The sequence below is a fragment of the Electrophorus electricus genome, chromosome 9 (genome assembly GCF_041902795.1).
Source record: "Electrophorus electricus isolate QZ-2024a chromosome 9, ASM4190279v1, whole genome shotgun sequence".
NCBI classification, from domain to species: Eukaryota; Metazoa; Chordata; class Actinopteri; order Gymnotiformes; family Gymnotidae; genus Electrophorus; species Electrophorus electricus.
Genome location: NC_137505.1, coordinates 6,930,001 through 6,955,000, shown reverse-complemented (window position 1 = coordinate 6,955,000; position 25,000 = coordinate 6,930,001). Strand labels below are relative to the sequence as shown.

At 50.0% G+C, this 25,000-nt stretch overlaps 1 protein-coding gene and 1 long non-coding RNA gene across 8 annotated transcripts in view; one reads left to right on the top strand and one right to left on the bottom strand.

Annotated features, from left to right (window-relative positions):
• Positions 1-4,134: 4,134 nt before the first annotated feature.
• The window catches only part of myo16 (myosin XVI), a 109,817-nt gene continuing 88,951 nt past the window's right edge, over positions 4,135-25,000 (bottom strand). For all 7 annotated transcript variants that reach the window (XM_081720514.1, XM_081720516.1, XM_081720515.1 and 4 more), the window contains 6 exons: positions 23,016-23,362; positions 21,450-22,610; positions 18,252-18,410; positions 17,403-17,488; positions 14,057-14,137; positions 4,135-8,346 (listed from right to left, as the gene is read on the bottom strand). In XM_081720514.1, coding sequence (XP_081576640.1) covers positions 14,090-14,137; positions 17,403-17,488; positions 18,252-18,410; positions 21,450-22,610; positions 23,016-23,362 — 1,801 coding nt within the window. In that variant the 3' untranslated portion in view covers positions 4,135-8,346; positions 14,057-14,089. The remainder of the gene's footprint in view (positions 8,347-14,056; positions 14,138-17,402; positions 17,489-18,251; positions 18,411-21,449; positions 22,611-23,015; positions 23,363-25,000) is intronic.
• On the top strand, positions 17,483-21,580 carry LOC145659243 (uncharacterized). The gene is made up of 3 exons (XR_014125231.1): positions 17,483-17,756; positions 18,223-18,436; positions 18,631-21,580. It is a non-coding gene; the product is annotated as an uncharacterized LOC145659243 (long non-coding RNA).

Below are 25,000 nucleotides of genomic sequence, written 5' to 3'. Positions count from 1 at the left end.
CACAGCTCCAATAAAAACATTAAACTGACACCAGCTAGGGAAACGTCTCTCATCACACGTTTAGTACTTATCTAGGAGCACTAATTATCTCTGCCTTTCTCTGGGACCCTGTTTCCCAGAGGATTATGGGTAAGAATTTCCCTTGCCCCATAATGCCCCAGGTTTTGACAGCTTATTCCTGTGTGCGGTAATGTGGTAGTCAGGTGAGGGACTGTGTGTGTTCTTGCATCAGCATTTGTCTAAAGGTCTCCTCATGTGACCTGTGCTGCTGTTCTGTGTGTGGGTGTGTGTGTGTGTGTGTGTGTGTGTGTGTTTGTTTTCCTCCACAGCTCATAAGAGCGAGGCAATAATTACATCACATTGCAGCTGTGGTTCACAGTTGTTTCATTTAAGCAACACAGAGACGTGTTCAGAGAGACGTGTTCCACACGTGTACGAGGTGTGGGGCCTCTACAACACAGATCTCTGTTCATAGATCAAGCAGGCATGTCAAACACAGATAGTGCAACAGTGTCACCTAAAAGCTGAGATCTAAGAAGTCTAACAGAGAGTGAGAGAAGGAACGAAAGAGAGATGGAGACAGATAAAGGGAGAAAGAGAGAGAGAGAGAGAGAGAGAGAGAACGGAAAACAACGCGACATTCTCTCGCGCTAAACAATCCTGTCTGGGACAAATCCAGTTAGTCCTCTCCACAACACCTTTCATAAGGGCCTGATTCAATTGTAGACTCCAAACACAGCACATGAGACTCCAACACCGCACTCAGTGTAATTCAATCAGCAAATGAACCCCATCAGCCAGCGTGATTTTAGGGCCATGCTGTTGGGTGAAGATAGCATCTTAGCATCATTAATTCCTCGTCTTGCCCCACTACAAAAGGGGGGACGTTATGTATTATAGTCATTTAGACTTTTAACATATAATTGGTCTGATTAAATCAGGTTTCATGATGTGGAAAATTGCAGGAACGTTCAAGGCAGGAGCACTGAGTGAGAAGGCTGGGAATGTGAGCCCTGAACTCTCAGCTACAAGCTCGGACAGAACCTCAGTCTGGACATTACCGGATCCCCCTCAGGCTTATGCTCACCACTGACTCTGGACCTGTGTTAGAACCCATGATACACACTTACAGGGATATTACACGGTACACGGGCATTTCGTCGACCCCGGGGTCACCCAACCTGTACCTGTGGCTATCCCGCAAGCCACCCAGCCTGATCCTGGTCCGGTTCCCGGCGTGAGAGACGCCGCCCGTCCTGATCCTGGTCCGGTTCCCGGCGTGAGAGACGCCGCCCGTCCTGATCCTGGTCCGGTTCCCGGCGTGAGAGACGCCGCCCGTCCTGATCCTGGTCTGGTTCCCGGCGTGAGAGACGCCGCCCGTCCTGATCCTGGTCCGGTTCCCGGCGTGAGAGACGCAGCCCGTCCTGATCCTGGTCCGGTTCCCGGCGTGAGAGACGCCGCCCGTCCTGATCCTGGTCCGGTTCCCGGCGTGAGAGACGCCGCCCGTCCTGTTACCGGGTCTGTTTCTGTAGCAGCGCCGCCGGACCCGCCTGTTCCTGTTCCCACTCCTCGAGTCCCCGTGCCTCGTGCTAGACTCCTCAAAGCGCTCCTGCTGCCTCCGCCCCGGGTTCCCGCCCGTCCCGCTCCGGCCTGTTTGTTCCTTCTCTGCTTTTTTTTCTCCTGTTGTGTTCTGTCCCGTCCGTTCGTATAATACGTATAATGTATAAACTACTATATATGTGTGTGATATACATATATATAATGTAATAATAATACGTATAGTGTATAATGCACTATATATGTGTAATATACATATAATGAGATATATATATATATATGTATGTGTGTGATATACATATAATGTGTAATATACATATATATAATGTAATAATAATACGTATAGTGTATAATGCACTATATATGTGTAATATACATATAATGAGATATATATATATATGTATGTATGTGTGTGTGTGTGTGTATAATGTATGCATGACAGCTGATATAAAGTGGTTCAACTCCTCCAGCGGCTGTCCAGGAGGCTGCACCTCCTCCCCACCACCTCCTCTGCACCTCCTCTCATCCCACCAGCCACGGAGCCTCCTGTATTGGGAACAGTGGTGGAGGATACGGATAATCTCTGGGAACACCTCCCGTCGTTCCCTGCCCGCCTCGCTCTAGTGTCCGGACGCTCTTCCGAACGCTGGGCTGTGTGAAGCCGTATGACTCACGTAGCCGGAGGGGACACAGCCCAGCGTGCTTCTGTTTTGCTTGATGTGTACTTTGTGTGTACGTACGGTGAGCAGTCATTACGCCCTCGTCTTTTATCATTCCGGTCCCCACCCACACACACCACCCCACGTCCAACGCAAACATCCGCGAGGCAACTCCGTCTGCATGTCTCCTGGATTAGTACTGGGATCCACAATTCCGAGCTGTGAAGCAGTACTAAGCCAGATGTCTACTAGCAACATCTATCAGGCAAACAAATTCATTTACATCCACATTCTAGCTCCCAAAGCTTTGGAAGGACCACATAATAGGAACATCATAGCTACCAAACCGCCTGCATTCCTTCGGCAAATGGCACAGGAATTCTCGTTACCATTCCGGAGTAAATTCTTTAATGTCATGCAATCACTTCCAGACCGCACTTTCCACATTCCTTTCCTAAGCAGTTAAACGACATTTCACAGAAAAAAAACACAACTTCTAAAGTGTGACATTCCATCCAGGAGCGGTTCAACAACATTCCTTGATGATTCGGCACTAATCATAACCGTCAAATCATCACATTCCTACCTTTGCCATGACTCCGGTTAGTGTCATTCATTTGGAGATGTGTGGTACTGAAAACCAAAACAACCCCTCAGAAATTCTGCAGGGTTTATGTTTGGCAGTATGAATATGCACCATGATATCTGCATGTTTTCTGTGATGATGCTTACCGGTTTCCGAGCAGCGCACTGCCTGTTTTCACATCTTGGGAACACCGTCATTAAGATGCATACATCTCACGTTAGCACCAGAGAGAGACACACCGCCACAGGAACCTAGATAGCATCATGTTTGTATTCAGGACCTGCTTGCTCCATTTTACCCTCTATCTCTTGTGACCTCTGACCCCGAGGAACTAACAACAGCCTGGCTGTCTCTAGGTAGGCACTGAGCCGCAGGGTGGGAGGAGAAGTTTTGTGCTGTGAAACTTTCCTGCAGCTGTGCCCTAATCTGTTCTAATCTGCATCTCATCTGCATCTAATCCAGCAGTCATAGGTACTGAGAGCTGAAAGGTGACAAGGAGTGTAAAATCATTGTGCCAAGCAACATGCTCGGGAAATACCCTGGAAACTTTCAGGGACGCCAACACAAGGAAGTGTGCAAAGTGTGTGTGTGTGAACTGTCCACATGACGTGCTTGGCTATATGAATTTGCCTATACAGTTTGCACTGTTTGTCTGTGTAAATATGCATTCATGAGGATGGGAAATAGTTTTATTGTAGACAATCACATCCCGTGTAGGAGACTGAATGTGATGATGTTTACACACACACACACACACACAGACATACACACACACACACAGCAGCTGTGTTATTTAGCTGTGAATGGATCCCTCTGTTTATGACATGTGTTGTAGTGTGCGGTATGACTTATGACCCAGGACCTTTATGGCTCAGTGAGTGCTAATCAGTTTACACAAGAACTGCAGACCCGGACTGTTTCACAGGGGAAAAAAAAAGCACACACACACACACACACACACACACACACACACACACACACACACACCACAAACTATGGATGGCCTTTGCACACGCCCGGATGTTTGCATTGTGTGTGTGTGTGTGTGTGTGTGTGTGTGTGTGTGTGTGTGTGTGTGTGTGTGTGTGTGTGTGACGCAGAAAGGATGCTTGACAGCCCGTGTTTGCCTGATCTTATTCAGCTGTGGACTGTGAATGTGCACCAGAGGTTTAAGGTCACTATATAATAAAGTGCACAGAGCCACAGTTATTACACATGTAAATCCCTGCTTCAGAACTGCAAAACGCAAATCTGCCCATGTTTCCACACACAAAAAAATTATTTTCTTCCTCCTTTTCCCATGGAATACTGGTTTGCGACCTCAGTGACATCACGACAGAGCCGGGTGCTGACATTACCGCGCTTTATTGCTGTACAGGAATCTTATAAAACATAACCAAAACAAAATATGTACCAAGACATATACCTTGTTCCCTCCCTTTAAATTCTTTCCCCACAGACACGCATGTATCGAAGCGACAGTTATATTTATATATCGTATGCACGAAAGGAAACAGGATGGTGGAAAACAGGGACCATTATGGAGTTGTGCGGAGGCTAACGTGTACAGCCACACTGATGCAGAACTGTGCGAACCGCCTGCAGGGGGCTCGGAGGTGCGCAGGGCTGTAGCGCCGGGCCGAGGGCGACACACCGGACATGTTGGGGTGGGCTTCGGCGCAGCAGAGTCCTTCTGCAGGGGATGGACTGAGGGCTCACGTCACATGTTTACATTAAACATGTCCACGCGGGGGTCGGGAGAGGTCCACAGCACCAGGCGGGACAGGCGTGGGGTCGGAGAGGCAGTGGTATTTGTCTTTATATTACGTACTGAACAGAAATAATTGGTGTTATTACAAAAAAAAAAAATAATAATAATAATTTTTTTAAATTGGCATAAATAATTCAGCGCCAAAATAGATCATCCATGTTTAACCCTGTTTAGCAGTAGCAAAGCAAAAATCCATCGTGCTTACGCAGGCTGTGATGGCGTGGGTTGTTAGCAAAGGTCTGCACTCACTTTCCCAGAAGCCCTGCTGTGTGAAGGTCTTCCCAGCTATTACACAGTGTGGGCACTGCCGTGCTAGCCCTGGGTTCTGGCACGGTTACTCTGGTCAACAGCTCGACACACTGGTCGGGTGGGCAGTCAACAGACCCACTTCTAATCACTTTGAAAGCAGCTTTATGGGGGGGAGCAGAATTTGGTGATTGCAGTTTTGTGAAGACCATGTGGGTGTGCAGAAAAAATCAGGGCACAGTCGTAAAAGGAGCGTAAACTCAAGAGCCTGGATTTGGCGAGAGTCCAGAGTAGCGTCTCTCATGAAACTACTCAGTAGGTATAATGTTCGAATAGAACTCTGGAGATTATGCATGTCTCCTTGATGTTTTTAGATCATCTTTTTTTTTTTTTTTTTTGTTCATGTACAAAGTCATTTTTATAAACAAATTTACAATCATCAGACGACCATGTAGATGTCGACAGCAGTGTCAGGACTCCTGGACCGAGATGAAGACGCTGAAAACTATAAACAGAGAACCATCACGGGCGGTACTGAAGAGCAGTATAGTCATAGTCCAGAACTGGGGAGAATTTTACGCTTGGGCTTCACAAACTCCACGGCCCTGCAACACCGAGCGGAGAGCAGGGGGTTGCATGTGCACGCAGTCCTGTACATTCAGCGAGTTCGCCCAGGTGCAGAGTGAGCGATACGATTGGACGAAGTCAAAACACACGAGCTCTCAGCCCGCCGTGGCAGACAGATGCTAACAAACATGTCAGCAGGAAGAAGAGCCAACAAAGATCAGGGGAAAAAAAGAAAGGAAGAGTACCAAACATCTGGTACCAAACATTTGACATTTCATACACTGATCGCAGTCATACAAGCACGAATAACAGCCACTCATCAGGTAAAACCCCTCATTCATCACTGCAGTACTCCACTTTCACAAATCTTGCAGGATTATAACAATGATTGGCCAGTTTAGCTGATCTTTTTGGGACACGCCCAGCCTGTGCAGGGACATATTGGAGACGAAGCTCATTGTCTCAGTAGTCGCTGGATGTCTGTATTCGGTCTTCTGGTGCATACCGAAGAAACTGGTGCATGTCCAAAGTCCCCAGTTCAACGTGTACGTACGTCAGTTCATAGAGAAACACGGCTGCACATGTAGACAGTGAGACAGTGTAAACCACACATCTCACATTTGCTTTTCGTCCCTCTTTTTTCTGTGATGTTACGGAGAAGACACGACAGCTTGAGGTGTTCGAGAATACCGGCACGCCGGAACTGAAACGAAGCTGAAACTCTGAAGGCTCAGTGCAGACTGTCTACTTTAAACGGAGGACCTTTGCATGTAACCTCACGTAAATCTACAAATTATGTCCCTCACACTGGGGGCCCCAGAAGTAATTGGACAGATGCCAGGTGTGACATCACATCTTGGCTCGTGCATTAGTTCTCCTAACAGCGCAGTAAGATTATCCAACAGCAGTGCGGCAGATAAAGGTGATTGTGGAGGTAAACAATGCATTAAATCTGAAACATCACGAGCCTATATGTGTCGCACAGCAGCAGCTGTGTGTAGGGATACCAGCAGAACTGCCTGTGTGTAGGGATACCAGCAGAACTGCCTGTGTGTAGGGAGACCAGCAGAATTGAGTGTGTGTAGGGATACCAGCAGAATTGAGTGTGTGTAGGGAGACCAGCAGAACTGAGTGTGTGTAGGGAGACCAGCAGAACTGAGTGTGTGTAGGGAGACCAGCAGAACTGAGTGTGTGTAGGGAGACCAGCAGAACTGCCTGTGTGTAGGGATACCAGCAGAATTGAGTGTGTGTAGGGACACCAACAGGACTATTTGTGTGTAGGGAGACCAGCAGAACTGAGTGTGTGTAGGGAGACCAGCAGAACTGAGTGTGTGTAGGGAGACCAGCAGAACTGAGTGTGTGTAGGGAGACCAGCAGAACTCAGTTTGTGTAGGGATACCAGCAGAACTGAGTGTGTGTAGGAAGACCAGCAAAACTAAGTGTGTAGGGAGACCAGCAGAACTGAGTGTGTAGGGAGACCAGCAGACCCTGATGACTTGCCTCTAACGGCGGACTACAAAAGCCAAAGGGGTACGAACAGCTTCCTGCACTCCTTACCGGCCACGTCATCCGCGTGGCACCGCACCGTGCTTCTGGCTTGCTTCCCGGAGACGAGGCACGGATACAGACGTGTGTCAGACAGACGTCATCTGCCAAACGGTTTAGTTCACAACGTGATGGTTTTATTTAAGATTACGTCAATCTGTCCAATTACTTGCAGTCTCCCCTGACATGGGTGTAATATGAACACAAGAGCTACGATTCCTCTATCGTTCACTCAATATGAGATGTAAATACCTCGACTTAAACCTGACATTCTGCACTTTGAAGTCAGTCTCTTTGTATAATTTTATCTCCAGAGTGCTGAGCACAGTGCCAAAACAACTGAAATTGTGTCAGTGGCTGTATGTGCTATATACCATTCACCTGTCACCAGCATGGTGTGGACATGCGTGACCTCAGCCCACACCGCAGAAATTTCACCTCCGAACAAGGTGCTAGTTTCAGTCCATTGCCGTGGTGTGAGGATTGTGGGTTTACGTCCAGCAATGCAATCCGAGTTGGAATCTGCACGAGCATCTGTTGGTAAAGTCCTGCAAAGTTCCTGTGATCTTGATGTCGTTTCCTCTGTGGCCAGTCTTACCCGTGCAGTAAGACGTGTTTGTGGAGAAAGCGCGGCTTCCTGTGTGTGTCCTTCTACGTTAGCTAGCATTGTTTCTGTCGACACGTGTCTGTGCATTGCCGAGCTGTCTGCGTGTCCCGGAGTTCACTCTGCCATGTGCTTTGCATCTGAAGCCGGTGGGTATTGTAGCTTCAAATGAAAATGTCCCCGGGGTATCACTGAGAGTTTCCCTGAGCCCGGCCCTTCGCCCGAGTATTACCCCTCCCACGATCTCACCATCCCCCCACTTTGGAAAGGGACGCGACCTCCCAAGGTGGGTCTCAGAAGCACCCGGAGGAGAAATGTGACCCTGAAGAAAGCCGGAGCGTTGGGGTCGGAGAGGGACTCGGCGTGTAAACTTCGACGTGGGGCGCCCCTGAGCGGCGCAGCGGCCTCGGCTAGCGCACAGGGACAAACCAGCACCAGGTTGATTCTGAGTAGCGACACTAAACTATGGCACACGAACAGAGACCGAAACCGCAGTAGAGGCGGGCGAGCTCCAGATACAGTGAACAGCCCTAGGACTGAAACCGCTGCCCTGGCAACAAACGACAGCCCAGCCGTGCTGCTCTCTTTCTGGACATTGGCATGGCAGTGAGTTCCGGGGAGCTGCGTCGCCATGGTGTCAGCGCTCCTTCCGCGAGATGACAAACGTGAACAGTCTAAACCACGGGCAAGGCCTTGGTGGAGGGCCACAGTGGGGACCAGAGTAACCATGGTAACTAAGGGGAAGTTTTCTTGGTGATATTCTTCTTGTGTTTGAGCGCCAAGGTGGGTAAGGCTCGTTTGTCCGGAAGGCCTGTCAAAGGAGAGACGGAGCAGAGAATGAAGGGAGGAATAGAGGGATCACTTAGAGAGAACAGGATGACAGGGTACCATTATAATGCAAACACTTTCATTTCCAGTTATACACAATCCGAAAAGTACACAGCAGAAATATTCATGTCACAGAGACGTGTGTGTGTCACTAAAAGCAAAAAGAAAAAAACAAAAACAAAACCCCACAACAAATCAACAACAACGACGGAAACCGCAGAATTCCAGTGTCTGGAAACGGTTGGGATGAATGTGGCACATTGGGAACGGCCGTAATTAAAAGGCACACATCAGGTGTAATCGTATCCCTGCTCCTGTCCTGCACAGGCACGGGTGCTCACCACGGGTGTCGAGGCTGAAATACCCGGGTACGAATTACCTATGGAGGAGGACCCTTGTCCTGACATCGCTGTATATGCATAAGAGACATAACTAACAGACTCCGCTGCATACACGTATGCACAGCCCTAATCCATCAGTCAAAAGCAATCAATGCACAGATAAATCTATCCGACGAGGCTTTCTAATCATCCTTGGCCAGTAAATACCAGGAAATTTGACCGGGATCTCCTGCTGGCTTCCAGATCCTCTCTCTCTCTCTCTCTCTCAAGAGAGAGAGAGAGAGAGAGAGAGAGAGAGCGAGCACTGAGGGAAAGGGGTGAGAACTGCTCGCTCCTTTACTGAGACAGTGGGCTTTTAAAAGGGGGGGGGCATTTGGGGCTTTTTACAGCTCGTGTAAACGAAGTGAAGAGTTAAAAACAGAAGACAGAAAATGGGAAAGAGGAAGTGAGCTACAATAAGAACTATAGAGCAAGTGGAAAAGCCTGTTTCATTAATGAATGATGAAGCACAAAGCTCCACAGAACTGTGAGAACGAGAGCGTCTCTGCACCGTCCTGTGATGTTTGCGGAGCACAAGAGCACACGAGTCTGAGCGCTGAGAACACCTCACGAGGCACGGACGAGGCACCGGGACTGAGAGGCGCGGGGGATGAGGCAGCCCACGTTGGAGAGTGTAGTGAGAGCGATCTCGCGTGCCCTTGGAGCTGATGCTGTGAGATCCGTGTCCCGTGTTTCACCGTATGCCTGTGGCAGGGCATCCTTACGAGAGTGCGTGTCCACGCTTTCTGTCTCCACACAAAGAGCAGTGAGTATAGAGTGTAGTGAGAGCGCAGTGAGAGTGCAGAGACTATAGAGAGTGCAGTGAGAGTGCAGTGAGAGTGCAGAGACTATAGAGAGTGCAGTGAGAGTGCAGTGAGTATAGAGTGTAGTGAGAGCGCAGTGACAGTGCAGACTATAGAGTGTAGTGAGAGTGCAGTGAGAGTGCAGTGAGTATAGAGTGTAGTGAGAGCGCAGTGAGAGTGCAGAGACTATAGAGAGTGCAGTGAGAGTGCAGTGAGAGTGCAGAGACTATAGAGAGTGCAGTGAGAGTGCAGTGAGTATAGAGTGTAGTGAGAGCGCAGTGACAGTGCAGACTATAGAGTGTAGTGAGAGTGCAGTGAGAGTGCAGTGAGTATAGAGTGTAGTGAGAGCGCAGTGAGAGTGCAGAGACTATAGAGAGTGCAGTGAGTATAGAGAGTGCAGTGAGAGTGCAGTGAGAGTGCAGAGACTATAGAGAGTGCAGTGAGTATAGAGTGTAGTGAGAGTGCAGTGAGAGTGCAGAGACTATAGAGAGTGCAGTGAGAGTGTAGTGAGAGTGCAGAGACTATAGAGAGTGTAGTGAGAGTGCAGTGAGTATAGAGAGTGCAGTGAGAGTGCAGTGAGTATAGAGGATGCATTCCAGAGATGCAGGACACCCAGAGAGACAGACAGACAGACACACACACACACACACACCCCACATACGAAGTAGCCTAATCTATAATTTACACCTATTGGTCTATTCTCACACACACACACACACACACACACACAGACACAGACACACAGACACACACACCTTCAGACGCATTCCTTTTTGCTTTGTTTTTACTACAGTCAGAGGTTTTTACAGTCAGAGGTAATTAACTATTTAACAATGCATGCAATAATAACAGGCCAGGATTATGACTTCATGAATATGCAACATGCTTATTCACTGGAGATCATTTACACTATATTGATGAAATATTCCAGATTTTGCAGTTCTAATGGAACATTTGAGGAGGAGCTGATCTGAAAAGCCCCACCCCTGTGCATGTGACATGTATCTCAAATTCACCCTGACTCCTCCCCCTCACGAAAACGCACAAAGCCGGACCTCGGCGAGGAACATTCCGGACTGTCACCGCGCTGAAAGGTCGACAGCACACAATGACCCTGTCAGAGCCTCTCCATGCCCACGGTCACCACGGAGATGACTGGACAACATTAATCCTACACCTATTAGAGCAGTCCGAAAAACAAAGGCAGAAGGCCACGAGGAGGACGAAGCATCCTTACTGCGGAGAACATGAGGAGACAACCACCCACACACTCAACCGTCCACGCACCGGAATGTCTCTCTGAACACGTCTGTGCTGTCTGTCAGCGCAACACCCATGTGTGGCGGCATATTAACCACAGCACATGACCACCACGCACATTAATGGGAGATGGAGCCACAGCGATGCACTAGAACCAGAAGTCTTTCTCATTTTCTTTCTTTTACACACACACACACACACAAATTCCCCACTCTGGCTTCTTTAGGTGACTTTTCTCCTTCAAGCTCAGGTGCTCTACCAGACATCTGGACCCTGAGGGTGTTGTGTAGTTTCCCCAAGACTGCACATATATGCACGTGTCTGTGTGTGTGTGTGTGTGTGTGTGTGTGTGTATATATACACGCACGTACTTCTATTTATTTTCTGTATCTTTGTTTTTTGTCCCTATCTGTCTCAGTTCCCCCTGGTTGTAGTAGCCTGTGATCAACTCCGTGAGAGCCCAGGTGCAGTGTGGGAAACTCTCGGGCTTCTTCATGACACCTCCACGCTGGAAGGCAGAGGCCAGGGGTCCCGTCTCTGCCTCGATTAGCTCGGCCACAAAGACGTGGAGGCAGAGCGCAAATTAGGCAGATGCCGCGGTGCAATTGGGCAGTGGGGCTGTGAATGGGGGCCTGTTGTTTAGAGAGTGGGGGGGGCAGATTGTGGCATACATGGCTTTATCAGACTGTTTGTTTTGATCAGACTACAGTCAGTCAGACCGCGCACACACACACACACACACACACACACACACACACACACACACAAAAGAAATGCTTGGGGGATTCGAACTAATTCCCCAAATAAGAAGTGCGTGTGTGTAAGTATGTAAGTATGTAAGAGTGTGTGTGTGTGTGTGTGTGTGTGTGTGTGAGTGTGTGTGTGTGTGTGTGAGTGTGTAAATATGTAAGTGTGTGTGTGTGTGCGTGCGTGAGTGTGTGTGTGTGCATGTGTGAGTGTGAGTGTGTGTGTGTGTGTGCGTGCATGTGTGTGTGAGTGTGAGTGTGTGTGTGTGTGCATGTGTGTGTGAGTGTGTGTGTGTCTGTGGGAGTGTGTGTGTGTGTGAGTGTGTAAGTATGTAAGTGTATGTGTGTGTGTGTGTGTGTGTGTGAGAGACTCTTCCTTCATAAAGATGGTTCTCAGATACCCTAGAAAAGCAACACTGACAATTACATTAGAATAAAACATGCAACATTAGTAATGTGTGCAAACAATATTATCTCAGTATTATCTCAGTAATCCCAGTATTATCTCAGTAATCCCAGTATTATCTCAGTATTATCTCAGTAATCCCAGTATTATCTCAGTATTATCTCAGTAATCCCAGTGTTTTCTCAGTATTATCTCATTATTATCTGAGTATCATCTAAGTAATAGCTCATTATCATCTCTGTATTCTCAGTAATCCCAGTGTTTTCTCAGTATTCTCATTATCTCTATCATCTCAGTAATAGCTCATTATCATCTCTGTATTATCTCAGTAATATCACGTTGCTATTGTGTCTTTATTGTAAAGCACTTTGTCATTTTTATCAAATATATAAATAATGATGATGATTATGATGAAGTGATAATCTTATAAAATTGTATTAATCTTATTATAAATAAATAATACATCTTATTATAATAAAACTAATGCAATATATGCATTTCCAAACACACACAAACACGTACGCGCACACACACAAACCCACACACACGCACGCACACATGCATGCACACACACACACACGTATGCCCACACACACCCACACGCACCCACACACACGGTGAGGCTTCCCCTCTCATGGCCTGCAGGTCTCCAAACATCACTGTGCGATTACAGACGAGAAAAGAGAAAGAGAAAACAATCCATTTCTCAAAATCTGAACATTATTTTTGCTTTCAGGGGCTAAAACAAGATTCAGACGGGTTAATCCCAACCTCACGGGTTAATCCCAACCTCACGGGTTAATCCCAAACTTTACGGGTTAATCCCAATTTTACAGGTTAATCCCAATTTTACGGGTTAATCCCAAACCTCACAGGTTAATCCCAACCTCACGGGTTAATCCAAACCTCACGGGTTAATCCAAACCTCACGGATTAATCCCAAACCTCACGGGTTAATCCCAAACCTCACGGGTTAACCCTCATACTATCCCGAAGAGGGAAAACACGGCGCGAAAGGCGTCCCTGTAGGCGCAGACTGGACCAGAGGTCGGAATGAGATTACGATGAAGCAAGTGTGTCAATATGGTGAATACTGTTTAACACACACACACACACACACACACACCCAGTATAGCAGCAATTATCTTTAACCTTACATATATTACAAATATAACACATAATGGAAACAATTATCACAAAAAATATAATACAATATAATATAATATATACCCAAACAAAGCCATAAAACTCCTAGTAAATGCATGTAAAATATGTAAATCAAAACTGGACAGGACACACACACGAGGCAGGGACAGTTTGTGTGGGGAGCATGGACACGCACTCTCGTAAGGATGCCCTGCCACAGGCATACGGTGAAACACGGGACACGGATCACACAGCATCAGCTCCAAGGGCACGCGAGATCGCCACGGCAACAGCAGCCAAGGACAGGGGGAACGGACGCAGCACAAAAACCCAGCTGGATAAAAATTCCGATGTTGTTGCTGTTCACTTTGGTTTGGAGGAGCACAGCTGTCACTGTGCGAGTGCGTAGCTGTGAATAACCACGCTAAATGTAGTCTACAGAAACGCTAAATTCTTCAAAGTGTCGATCCACTAAAGTGGATCGGTGATTGTAAACGTTAGAGGTTAGATCCACCCCTAATCTAGCACAGGTTTAAAAGAACCCTTCCATACTTGTGCTACATTTAACATTTACCTGACGCTTTTATCCAAAGCAACTTACAATTATGACTGAACACAACTTGACCAGCGGTGGCAACTTGGCAGTAGTGGAACTCGAACCTACAACCTACCAATTACAAATCAAGTACCTTAACCACCGAGCCTCAGAGCTTATTAAATGACTCCGAACAAAACGCCATGTTCATCTTTAGTGACCTCATCTTTATATTTTCTCCCAGTAACATGTCCAGTAAGAGGCCCACGCCAGCTGACCACGGAGACCGTCCACCAGTGAGGTGGAGGTGCAGGTTCCTGTCAGTGAGATGAAAAGAGGGAGTGTCCCAAGTGGAGGAGTGGCAGGTGGCCCAGGTGGAGGGAGCCAATGAGGTGTTGGCCGGCCAAGCAGACTCACCCCGTCCCTACACGGACGCAAGCCACGGCCAGTCTACAGTGCTGCTCCTGCCCCGAAGGGCGAGAAGGTGAGGTGTCCCCTCTGTAAGACAAAAGAGAGAGAGAGAGAGAGAGAGAGAGAGAGAGAGAGAGAGAGAGAGAGACTGATTTTAGAGTAGAGAACGCAACTAGAAAAACGCATCTAGAACACTGCGTGAGCGAGATATTGACACAATTAAAAAAGGAGGGTAAAACAGCCCTGTAGTGTCACGGCGTTTACAGGCGTGAGCGGAAGTGCTGATCTCTGCGTCATTCTCACTTTCACAGCTCTCGTTAGGAAACTCGCACACGTTAGCACGTTTAGCCTCGTCAGAGACGGTGAACTGAACCTCAGACTTTTCTCCTGACTCCCCGACGTCCTGACTCGAGGCAGTCAGTCGTAGCAGGTTCCTCCCCAAGGCTATGGGGCGTCTCCGTCCACGGCAGGAGAGACAGGACCACTCCATTAGCGGGGGGTGGGGGTGGGGTGTTGGGTGAGCGGATAAGGGAAGAGGACCCTCGTGTGTCCATCTTTCTCCGCCTTCAGGAATTCTCCCCTCCAACTGGACTGGGACAGTGAGCGTGTTCTCCCGAGCCAACCCGATCAATAATTAACTACTTCACTATTCCGCACAGTGAGGTTTTATTATTATTATACAACGCGGATCGATGGCGGATGTAGTGGACTGACGTGTGGTCCAGCGTGGCCACTCAGACGTGGGGGGGGTAAACCGCAAGGGAGGAGACTCCTGCATTAAGAGGACCGGTTTTTGCTTCCGAGAGCCATAAGGACATTAGGGGCTCGAGTGTCCTTCTAAAGCTGGCCTCTGTCGGGGTCAGCTGGCTGTAATAGAGGAGCCATCTGCCGTTCATCCAGCCGGCCCACACTAGCCAGAGCTGGAGCTGTCATGGAGATCACTGGTTTGTGTTTCAAGATATCTACTGGCTTGTGTTTGAGGTTCTGTATTGGTTTGTGTTTCAAGATATCTACTGGTTTGCGTTTGAGGATCTGTACTGGTTTGTGTTTGTGGATCTGTACTGGTGTGTTTGTGGATCTGTACTGGTTTGTGTTTGAGGATCTGTACTGGTTTTTGTTTGAGGATCTAGGTGTGAACATGGTTGCAGAGGCCTGATCTGTAGGCTGAGATTTGGGACACATTATGCTAACGTGTGTGGTTGTCTGGACGTCACATTCGCATGTACGTGCCGCAGTCGGATTAGCCTGAAAGAAGCCGTAAAAGGAGAGTGCCATCATGCGTTAGCGGAGGAGGAACACAGCCTGTCTCACAGCTCAGCCTGTCGCACAGCTCAGCCTGTCTCACAGCTCAGCCTGTCTCACAGCACAGCCTGTCTCACAGCACAGCCTGTCGCACAGCTCAGCCTGTCTCACAGCTCAGCCTGTCTCACAGCGTGCAGTCGAGGAGGGTCAGGTTTCAGAGCACCCTAGTTTAGCAGGGGGGGTTGTGCAATTCTGTACCTGTAAATATTTTATCACCCACTTGAATAGTTAAAGCTTTATTTAAAGCACGAGATGCACACGTCTGTACGACATATTTATCATTTAAGGCGGCTTTTTTTTTGCGGCCGTGTCTCCACTGTTGGTGTGCTTCCTGGTTTCCAAGCAGTCATGTGACCCTGACCCTATCATGTGTGCAGGGTGAGTGATTGTAGGGGCTGAATGGGATCCAGTAACCGGAGACGCCTGGGCGCTGAGCGTGAAAACGGGAAACGCTCCATACCGCTCGCCCGCCTCCTAAAATAACACAACAAAGCCGAACAGAGCGGGAGAGTTTCAGGAAGACTCGCACTTCGGTTTCAGTTAACACAAGGATGAGGAGAACGCGGTCGACCCGTCTGGCTCCGACAACCAAAAAAGAAAAAACAGGAAGATAAAACGCAAGGGCCGGGGGTGAGGGGCGCCGTGGTACATGCCCTCTCGCTCGGGACGCACAGATGTGCCCTCACGCCACGTGTGTGTGTCTGCCTGTCCATCACCGTAACGGTCCGACGGATCGTGAGCGACGGCCCCGGGACTCTGTGTCCTGGAACTAGGACACCTGGTCCCTCTCTCTGCAGGCTCGTATGACACTGCCTCCCACTCAGGTGTCTTCCCACTCAGGTGTCCTCCCACTCAGGTGTCCCCCCACTCAGGTGTCCTCCCACTCAGGTGTCCCCCCACTCAGGTGTCCCCCCACTCAGGTGTCCTCCCACTCAGGTGTCCCCCCACTCAGGTGTCCTCCCACTCAGGTGTCCTCCCATTCAGGTGTCCTCCCACTCAGGTGTCCCCCCACTCAGGTGTCCCCCCACTCAGGTGTCCCCCACTCAGGTGTCCCCCCACTCAGGTGTCCTCCCACTCAGGTGTCCCCCCACTCAGGTGTCCTCCCACTCAGGTGAGCTGCGGGGGTTACTCCACACCCCCTGGCTGACCGACATATACATATTCATAAACCTTTATTACTTTATTATAGTTTGCATAATGAGATGCCTGCAGCAGGGAGGTCCACATGGCAGACAGCAGCCTCGCGGACGCGCACACACACACACACACACACACACACACTCCTTCTGTCATTACTAAAGCCCATTTCCGTTACAACTCCTGTTTGTGAGTAGGTGAGGAGTGTTTAGATGTCGCGCGTGCGGTGCACATCCCATCACGTCAACAGCCAGGCTGTAATCCCACCCTATCCTCATCCTGCCTCTGTGCCGCGACACTCTCTTCAAAGCACGCAGGCTTCTGCAATAAAAGCACACAGGCTTCTGCTGTCAGCAGGTGATGGCATGAGATCTTGCACTAATGCGGCATGTTCTCTGGCTTGTAGGCGTAGAATGAATGACCGTTAATAACGAACCCACCCCTGTCTCATCATCTCTTCTGCCCAGGAGCGACGGCTCTGCGTGTGTGTCCTACACGTCAGGGCCGAGGCTCTGTATCTGTTAGGCAGCGTGGCGGATGGCAGCGTTTGGCTTGGACTGATTTAGGTCTTACGCATGACACACGTCACGTGTTATGCATGAGACGTGTCACGCCGGTTGACTCGCACGTACGTCGTGTGATCCCGGGGCCCAGGTGTTTAGATGTGGCCATGCCTGTGCCCACGCCTGGCATGTGTGCAAATCCACCGTAGACGTCACAAACACCGTGACAAGCGACTGTCTACTTGTCGCGACGGCTGGTCTCACGTCCAGGTTCTCCGTGGAAAGATGGTGGGTCACGTGAGGCCACTGCAACCCCAGAGGGCTTGATGACAGAGGTCTCTGTGTGTGTGTGTGTGTGTGTGTGTGTGTGTGTGTGTGTGTGTGTGTGTGTGTGCGCGCGCGCGCTTTACCTGAGTATGATGGCTGTCCATATGTCTATGCAGTGTGGCGGCACTGGACACATTAGATTTGTGGTGTCCTTCATCTTCCAGCGTCCCTGTTCAGACAAGAGGAAACGGCGTCAGACAGAAGAGCGTCTTCCCACCTTCACCTTAAAGGCTCTCCATGTAGACCCAGGAAGTGCAGCCCCCGAAGACGCCTGTCCTGACGCTCACTTAACGATCAGAGACCTACAGTGATGAAGGTGATATGGGCCCCAGCTGTGCTAGCTAGGCCATGTCCGGACTCCTGGTCTTCCTCGCCTGCACGTGTGACACCAGCTTGACCAGAAAGACATCAGCCCGCCCGGAGACAGGAAAGGACATGTGAGCATTTAACAGAGACAGAGAGACAAAGACAGAGTGCAAGGGATTGTGGGTGGACCAGTGGGCTCTTAGGGGAAGCACTTCATCAACTCCAGGGCCTCTCCCACCAATCACAGGCCACCTAGATGAAAGATTCTGGGTCAGCTCACTTCATTCCTACCCTCCATCTCTCTCTCCCTCTCTCTCTCTCTCTCTCGCTCTCTCTTCCCTGATCATGTGACTGGGTAAACCCCTCCCAAGGTCATCCACTGTTGAGAAACTGGACTTTCCTCTGGAATTATTTTCTCCCTAAGGGACATGAATAATGTATTTCTCCATCACCATTATTCATTGGTGCATGCCATACTAATGAAGGGGGTAGTACTTAAACAAGGTTCATACAAGGGCCTCTCATGTGACACATCACGTGACCTTCTCCATGCTGAGATTCAATCTAGTGATTTTTTCCCCTGTTTCCTGTGGTCAGATCCTACTGCCCCTAACGCCCCCCGTTACCGTTGGAGAGCTGGTTGCCGTTCTCGATGGGGGCGGGGCTGGGCGAGTTGGGGGAGGTGTGGTTATTGGCGTTTTTGTCCTGCAGCTGGGGCGAAGAAGACGAGGAGGAGGTGCCTTGTTCCTCTCGTCCCGGAAGGTTCATGTTGGAGTTCGTGAAACCTGCGGGAAGCAAAAGCAAACAGAAGGTTCAGCCTCTTACAGCACAGACACGGATACGGACACGGACACGGACACACACACACACGCACACGCACGCACGCACACACACAGACACACACAGACACACACAGACACACACACACACAGACATACACAGACACACACACACAGACACATACACAGACACACACACTCAAAACGCTGCCTCCTATGTCAACAGGTCCCAACAGACGCGTCAGTCTGGCCCTACACTTGCCCACAGCTACGCGGGACCAGGCTACGCGGGACCAGGCCACGCGGGACCAGGCTACGCGGGAACAGGATTCTAGCAGCTGCTCCCTGCTCGTGCTCGATGGGACAGAAGGACCCCGGGGGGGTGGGGGTGGGGTGTTGCTAAGCTATGTGGAATCCGCGACCTCTCAGTTCCAACCGACGCCACGATGGATTTAGCGCAGAGGCCAGCTGATCGCCCCGCCCGCCCGGCCCGGCCCCATCAGCCTGGTTTCCATTACAGCACTCAAAAAACACGGTCAGACACAGCCGGGAGCTGACAGGCAAGCACGCCAACGTCGTCTGAGTCCACAGGGCACGCTGGATGCAACACTCCTCGGCCGCGGCATGGCTGCAGCTGGTGATACCTTACGACATAAACTAATCCTTATTTCTGTGTCATTTGTATCTCATGCAGTTCATAAAGGTCAAATACATATTCATTCCACAGCCAGGGCCCTCTACATCCCACAATTTACATAATTAGGCCTCTTCATTGCCCACCCCTCATCCTGTTGAACCCAGACGGATTTAAAACACGGCATGGACTCTGAGGCCCCCATGGTATTCCCTCACTTTCCACTCGAGGCGACTGACAGTTCAGATCATTAATAACGCAGGACGTGAGAGGACGTGAGCTTCTTCCCTCTGGACGAACGCGCGCGCCGATGATCGTCTCGCCGGGCACTGTGCGACAGCGAGCGCATAAAGCAGGAATGCGGCAAGGCACAACCGAACACACTCCCGGGATCTTCCAGGGATCCCGGGAACGCGGGAGCCTCCTGCCGTACCGGTATCACAGATCTTAACGTTGCCGGGAGGCTAAGAACCGCTACATTATGCAGCCCTTCCAACGAGCTTGGCCAAAAGGCCCAGCGTGTGTGCGTACCGGGCCGAGGGGGGCGCACGCTGGCACCAGCGGGTTTACCCCGGCACCAGAATAGAGTGCACAGCTGTGCATGGATCCCGGTGACAGTGAGCTCGAAGGCCCGCTTGACGAGACACACTCTTAAACAGCCTGACGACCAGGACGCGTCTGTTCGGACGATTAACACACACACATTTGAGGACGGTGATTCAAAAAGTCATTTCCTCCTCTCTGGTGTCACATGCATTTGTCTTAGGACACACACACACACACACACGCACGTGGCTGCGTTTCTCTAGGGAATTGCCCACACTTGGATATGGAATGACCCACTCTCATCAGCCGGGCTAGGAGACGTTGAGATTGAATATTTCATGACTACATAATCTCCTGCTCATGTAATATTGATGCTAGCGGGGCGAAGACCTCTGTGCTCCACCACAAGCTTCCTAACCGGCACATGCACATTTGCACAGGAATGTGAAAATCTCAGAAAAGGCCGATCTGTTCCGGCAGGATTAAGGTGTGTGGTTCATACCGTGAACACGTGAGGTGATGTTACAAACACGACGACCTCGCATGCAACCTCGCGGGAGCCGCTTTGCCATTCAGTAAAGCATGAAATATTGAGCATGCCACGGACGTGGTCACACTGTTTTAGAAGGCAAGCCCAGGAGTTAAGGATCTTAAAGATCCCCGCGTGACCCCATGACCTTTAGGGGACATTTAGTCTTCGATGGACCCACTGTGTCCAGCACGGACCATGAGCTGAGCTCACCAACATCAGCACTGGTCCTTACACATGAAGGACACAGCACACACACACACACACACACACACTCCTGGACCACGTTGGTGTGTGTTCAAACCCACCAAGAATGAAATGTGAGTCTCACTACAGCGGGACAGTGAGGCGTTCTCACTACAGCGGGGCGGTCATGCGGGACAGTGATGTGTTACTACTACGACAGGACTGTATGAATGATGAATTCTAAGTTGCTATAATCCAGCCAGAGAAAGACAATCAGAACTCAACAAGATACCAAATATACCACCACCAGTAATGGAGATGTTGGGTTAATTATTAACACACAGACACACAGAAACAGACACACACACACACAAACACACACACAAAAAAACCCCGATGCCCATGAATCTAAATGATGGGAGCAGCATGAGGCTAAAGCATCTTTAATTAAATACAAAGGTTAAGAGAGGGAGGGGGGTTCATCTCAGCCCAGGAATAACACACACACACACACAATCACACACTCACACACACACACACACGCACATTCACACACACACACTCACACGGGTAATATGTCTTTGTGAGAGCACAGTGTCTTCTCTGTGTTTTTTTGTCTTATGTGATTAAGGGCTCTGCTTAGATGAGGCATTATGCCACCTCAGCGTAACCTAGAGTTGGTGAGGGTTGGTCGTGTGAGGGGGCAGCATACACACTGAACACACTGCCAGGTTTGTGCGGGTGTGCGGCAACCCCACAGTGGCAGGGGGGCTGGCTGTCCCACTGCTATAACCCCACCCTCCCACACCAGAGGAAGAGGCAATGACTAGCCTCCGTAATCCTAAACACACACACGTCTGACAGCTTCTCACGTGGACCTCAGAGGGCACGGCGACCTTCACCGTCAACCTCCCGAAAATGAATCTTTCTGACACAAGGCGGCTCCCAGCGAAAGACGGGAAAGTTCTTCTCTGTAGGAACATCTCCCACGGTTCCTCAGAGTGTCTCCACGGGGAACCATGGACCAGATCTAATGTATCAGTTCACAGGACTTTAACGTCATGTGTGAGTTGCTGTGAGTGTTTTCAGCTGCAAATGTCCCATTGATTGACTCACACACACACACACACACACACACACACACACTCACCAGTATCTCTGATCTTCCTCCCTGTGGTGGACTTACGGAGCAGAGTCCGTCCTGAGCTGAAGAGGGTGTTGAGCTCGTCGAGCGGGCTGGTAAGGGGTCTCCCGTTGGCTGGGTTGAACAGCAGGGGCGAGGATGAGCATGAGTGTGCCCGGCGTGGCTCCGGCCGGGACGACTTCGCCGGGGAGTAGGGCGGCTTGGCGCTGCCCGGGGGTGTCTCGGCCACACCATAGCCCCCTCTGTGGCCCGCTTTGGCAGACTCTGCGCTGGCTACCGACGCGGCTCGGGTCAGCGCCAGGAAGTTAGCCTCGGGAGGAAAGGGGAAATGCGAGGGCGGGCGATACGGCGGAGGCGGAGCCGTGGGAGGGGCCTGGGGAGGGGGCGGGGTCAGAGGCGGGGTGGATTTGTCGGGCATCAGGACAGAGAGGCTGGGCGAGGAGTCGGCACGCTGGCGGGCATACTGGGGCGAGAGCGGGCTTCCGCCGTCCTGGCCGGAGTAGTTGAGGTTGGTCTCGAACACGGGGAGCTTCTTCACCTCCAGCGGGGTGAGCGGCGACTCGTCCGAGGCCGGGGAGCAGGTGACCGGCGACGGGGGGAACACCAGTAGCGGGGGCCTGTGGAGCAGCAGGTTGGGAAAAGGGGGTGGAATATCGCACGCCGCCTCGCCATTGCTGTGCTGCCTCGGGTGTTCCACCAGGGCCACGGGTCTCTTGGGCTCCGGCGTTTTAGGAGGTGCCAGGGTCACGACCTCGCACGGCTCCGCCCTAGCCTGAGGGGTGACTCCGCCCTCCTCGGGCAGGAAGTACTTCATCTCCTCGTAAACGGCCTCGCCCGGCTCTGGGCTGCTGGTCCTGTCACTCAGGCTCAGAGCTCGCCACGCGCCCACCATCTCGATGTAGACGTCCTCCTCGTCCGCGCCCGGGCGCAAGCCGAGCAGGCAGGACTGCGGGCCGTCCTCCGAGGCGCCGTGACGCCCCAGGGCCCCAGGGCAGTGCCCGCCACGGAGCAGGCAGGCCAGCTTCATGTCCGTGGGGCGCGCGGGCGGAGCGGAGATCTCCTCGTACGAGCCTGTCAGCTTGGTGTTGGGACTGCGCTTGGGTTTAGGGGGCGGGACCTTCTTCATAGTGCTGTAGTCGTCGCTGTGAGGGCGGGGCTTAGACAGGGCTAGAGGTCAGGACAGGGGTGGAGAGATGGACATTGAGGTCATTTATCACATTTAATAAAGTCGTACAGAAAAACAGCTGATTCAGCTCACAGAATGATAGATGGCAGATGGAAATAAGAAATGCACTGATAAACATTTATTAAATCAAATCTATTAAAACAAAAAGTGAGATCCGATTATACATACACACACACACACACACACACACACACGCGCGCGCGCAGTAATAACCAATCAGATAAATTTTGTAAGCATTACTTTGCACACGCATGCATGACACAGAAGGCTTAGCTAAGCACTAGGCATGCATGTCTTTGGGGGGGAAAGCCCTTGTTCGGGGGTAAGGGGGCTACCCGTGCCTCCTGCACGCTACTGCCCCCTCGTGGGGACGGAGTGCTACGTACGGTCAGTAGGAGAGAGCTGGGTTTTCGGCGGACTTCCTGAGGGAGAGGCCTGGCTCTCCATGGGACTGTCCTTGGGAGCGATGCACAGGCCCGCGCTCACCACCTCGTACGATGCACTCAGACGCGTGTTGGGGTCCCGTTTAGGTTTGGGAGGGGGCTGTTTCCGTGGTGACGAGAGGCCCCCACCGCCATCCTCACTGGCGTGGGCCACTGGCTGCAGGACCGGGTTAATAGGTGGCCCGATTCCGGAATGTACCAAGTTGTCCATGACCAGGGGGGTAGGCACGGAGCTGGAGCGGAAATGTCGGAAAGGCCGGCCTGCCCCGTTTGTCCTCCCTCCCTGAGCACTGAGTGGAAAACAAACATCGTGCAGTTAATGAAATTAACCGGACTGTTCCTTTACAACCTCGAGCGCATGATTCATTCCATCCTCACCGTCTCTCATCCTTCTCACCAGTCCTGCTTATTAATTAGGTTTGCATCATTTCACTAAATCGTTTTTCAGTTCTTTTCCCGTCAGCTGAAGTAGGCATGTATACTACCGCCCTCCTCTTAAGTAAGCGACAGGCAGGGAAGGTTGTGATCAGCGGCAAACTAACGCGAGGTCAGCGGTGAAATTGATTCACGGGTGACGGGCCGTCCGGAGCAGGGGAACCTGGCATGCTGAGGAGAGGCAGAGGAAGCTGGAAGGAGTTGGAAGGACTGCCAACGAGAACATTTCAGGACAAATAGAAAACATGAATCTCTCATTTTAAGCTGGTATTCCAAGTTATGTGTTGTGTTTTCATGTTATGAAGAAATAATGACCAACCCAGTACAAAGCCAGCAGTGCAGGCCAAGGTTACAGAGGAGTGACGAAACAGATAGTATGAAATATGTTACGTTCACTCTAGTTTCACTAGTATATGTTGACTTTAGTTTCACTAGTATATGTTCACTCTAGTTTCACTAGTATGTTCACTAGTTTTACTAGTATGATACATGTTCACTAATTTCACTAGTATATGATGGTTACTCTAGTTTCACTAGTATATGTTCACTCTAGTTTGACGAGTATATGTTCACTTTAGTTTTACTAGCATGATATATGTTCACTCTAGTTTCACTAGTATATGTTCACTCTAGTTTGACTAGTATGATATGTTCATTTTAGTTTTACTAGCATGATATATGTTCACTCTAGTTTCACTAGTATATGTTCACTTTAGTTTTACTAGTATTATGTTTACTCTAGTTTCACTAGTATGATATGTTCACTTTATTTTCACTAGTATGATATGCTCACTCTAGTTTGACTAGTATATGTTCACTTTAGTTTTACTATCATGATATGCTCACTCTAGTTTGACTAGTATGATATGTTCACTCTAGTTTCACTAGTATGATATGTTCACTTTATTTTCACTAGTATGATATGCTCACTCTAGTTTGATACCTCCCTTTAGATCTGTGGCACTGCCATCTGTTGGTCCTGAGTGTGAGATGTGTGTGTGTCTGTTTGTGTGTGTGCGTATGACTTCAGACCTTTAAGACTTAAATGTAGAGCAGATGACTAAGCGGGGTCTCGGGTGTAGAATGGACCGTGTTAGGGTCCCGTGTTTGGGGTATGTTTTTATTTTTATTTTTTTTATAAAGGCTAATTACAGAATGGAGTGCTTTGGTTTCTGTAACGTCACCCTCCAAGGGGATCTCTCACAAGTCTGGTTCCAGTGCAGACAGCTCGCTATCTGGAGGCATCAGACAAAACACAGCTCCTGTTAAACACTGGGACATCAGTGTGACCACAGAGCTAAGATGAGCCAGACAAATGTGTAAGACGGCACAGAAGGCAGAACCTCCCACCACATAAAGACCACACTGGTATCTGTTCACTACCCACATGCTAATGAATACTATTAAGCAGCTCTACAACCTCAGAGAAACTTACACAACACACTTCTGCAAAGTGGACATACAAAGTTTATATTTTTAATAAAAGCCTATGT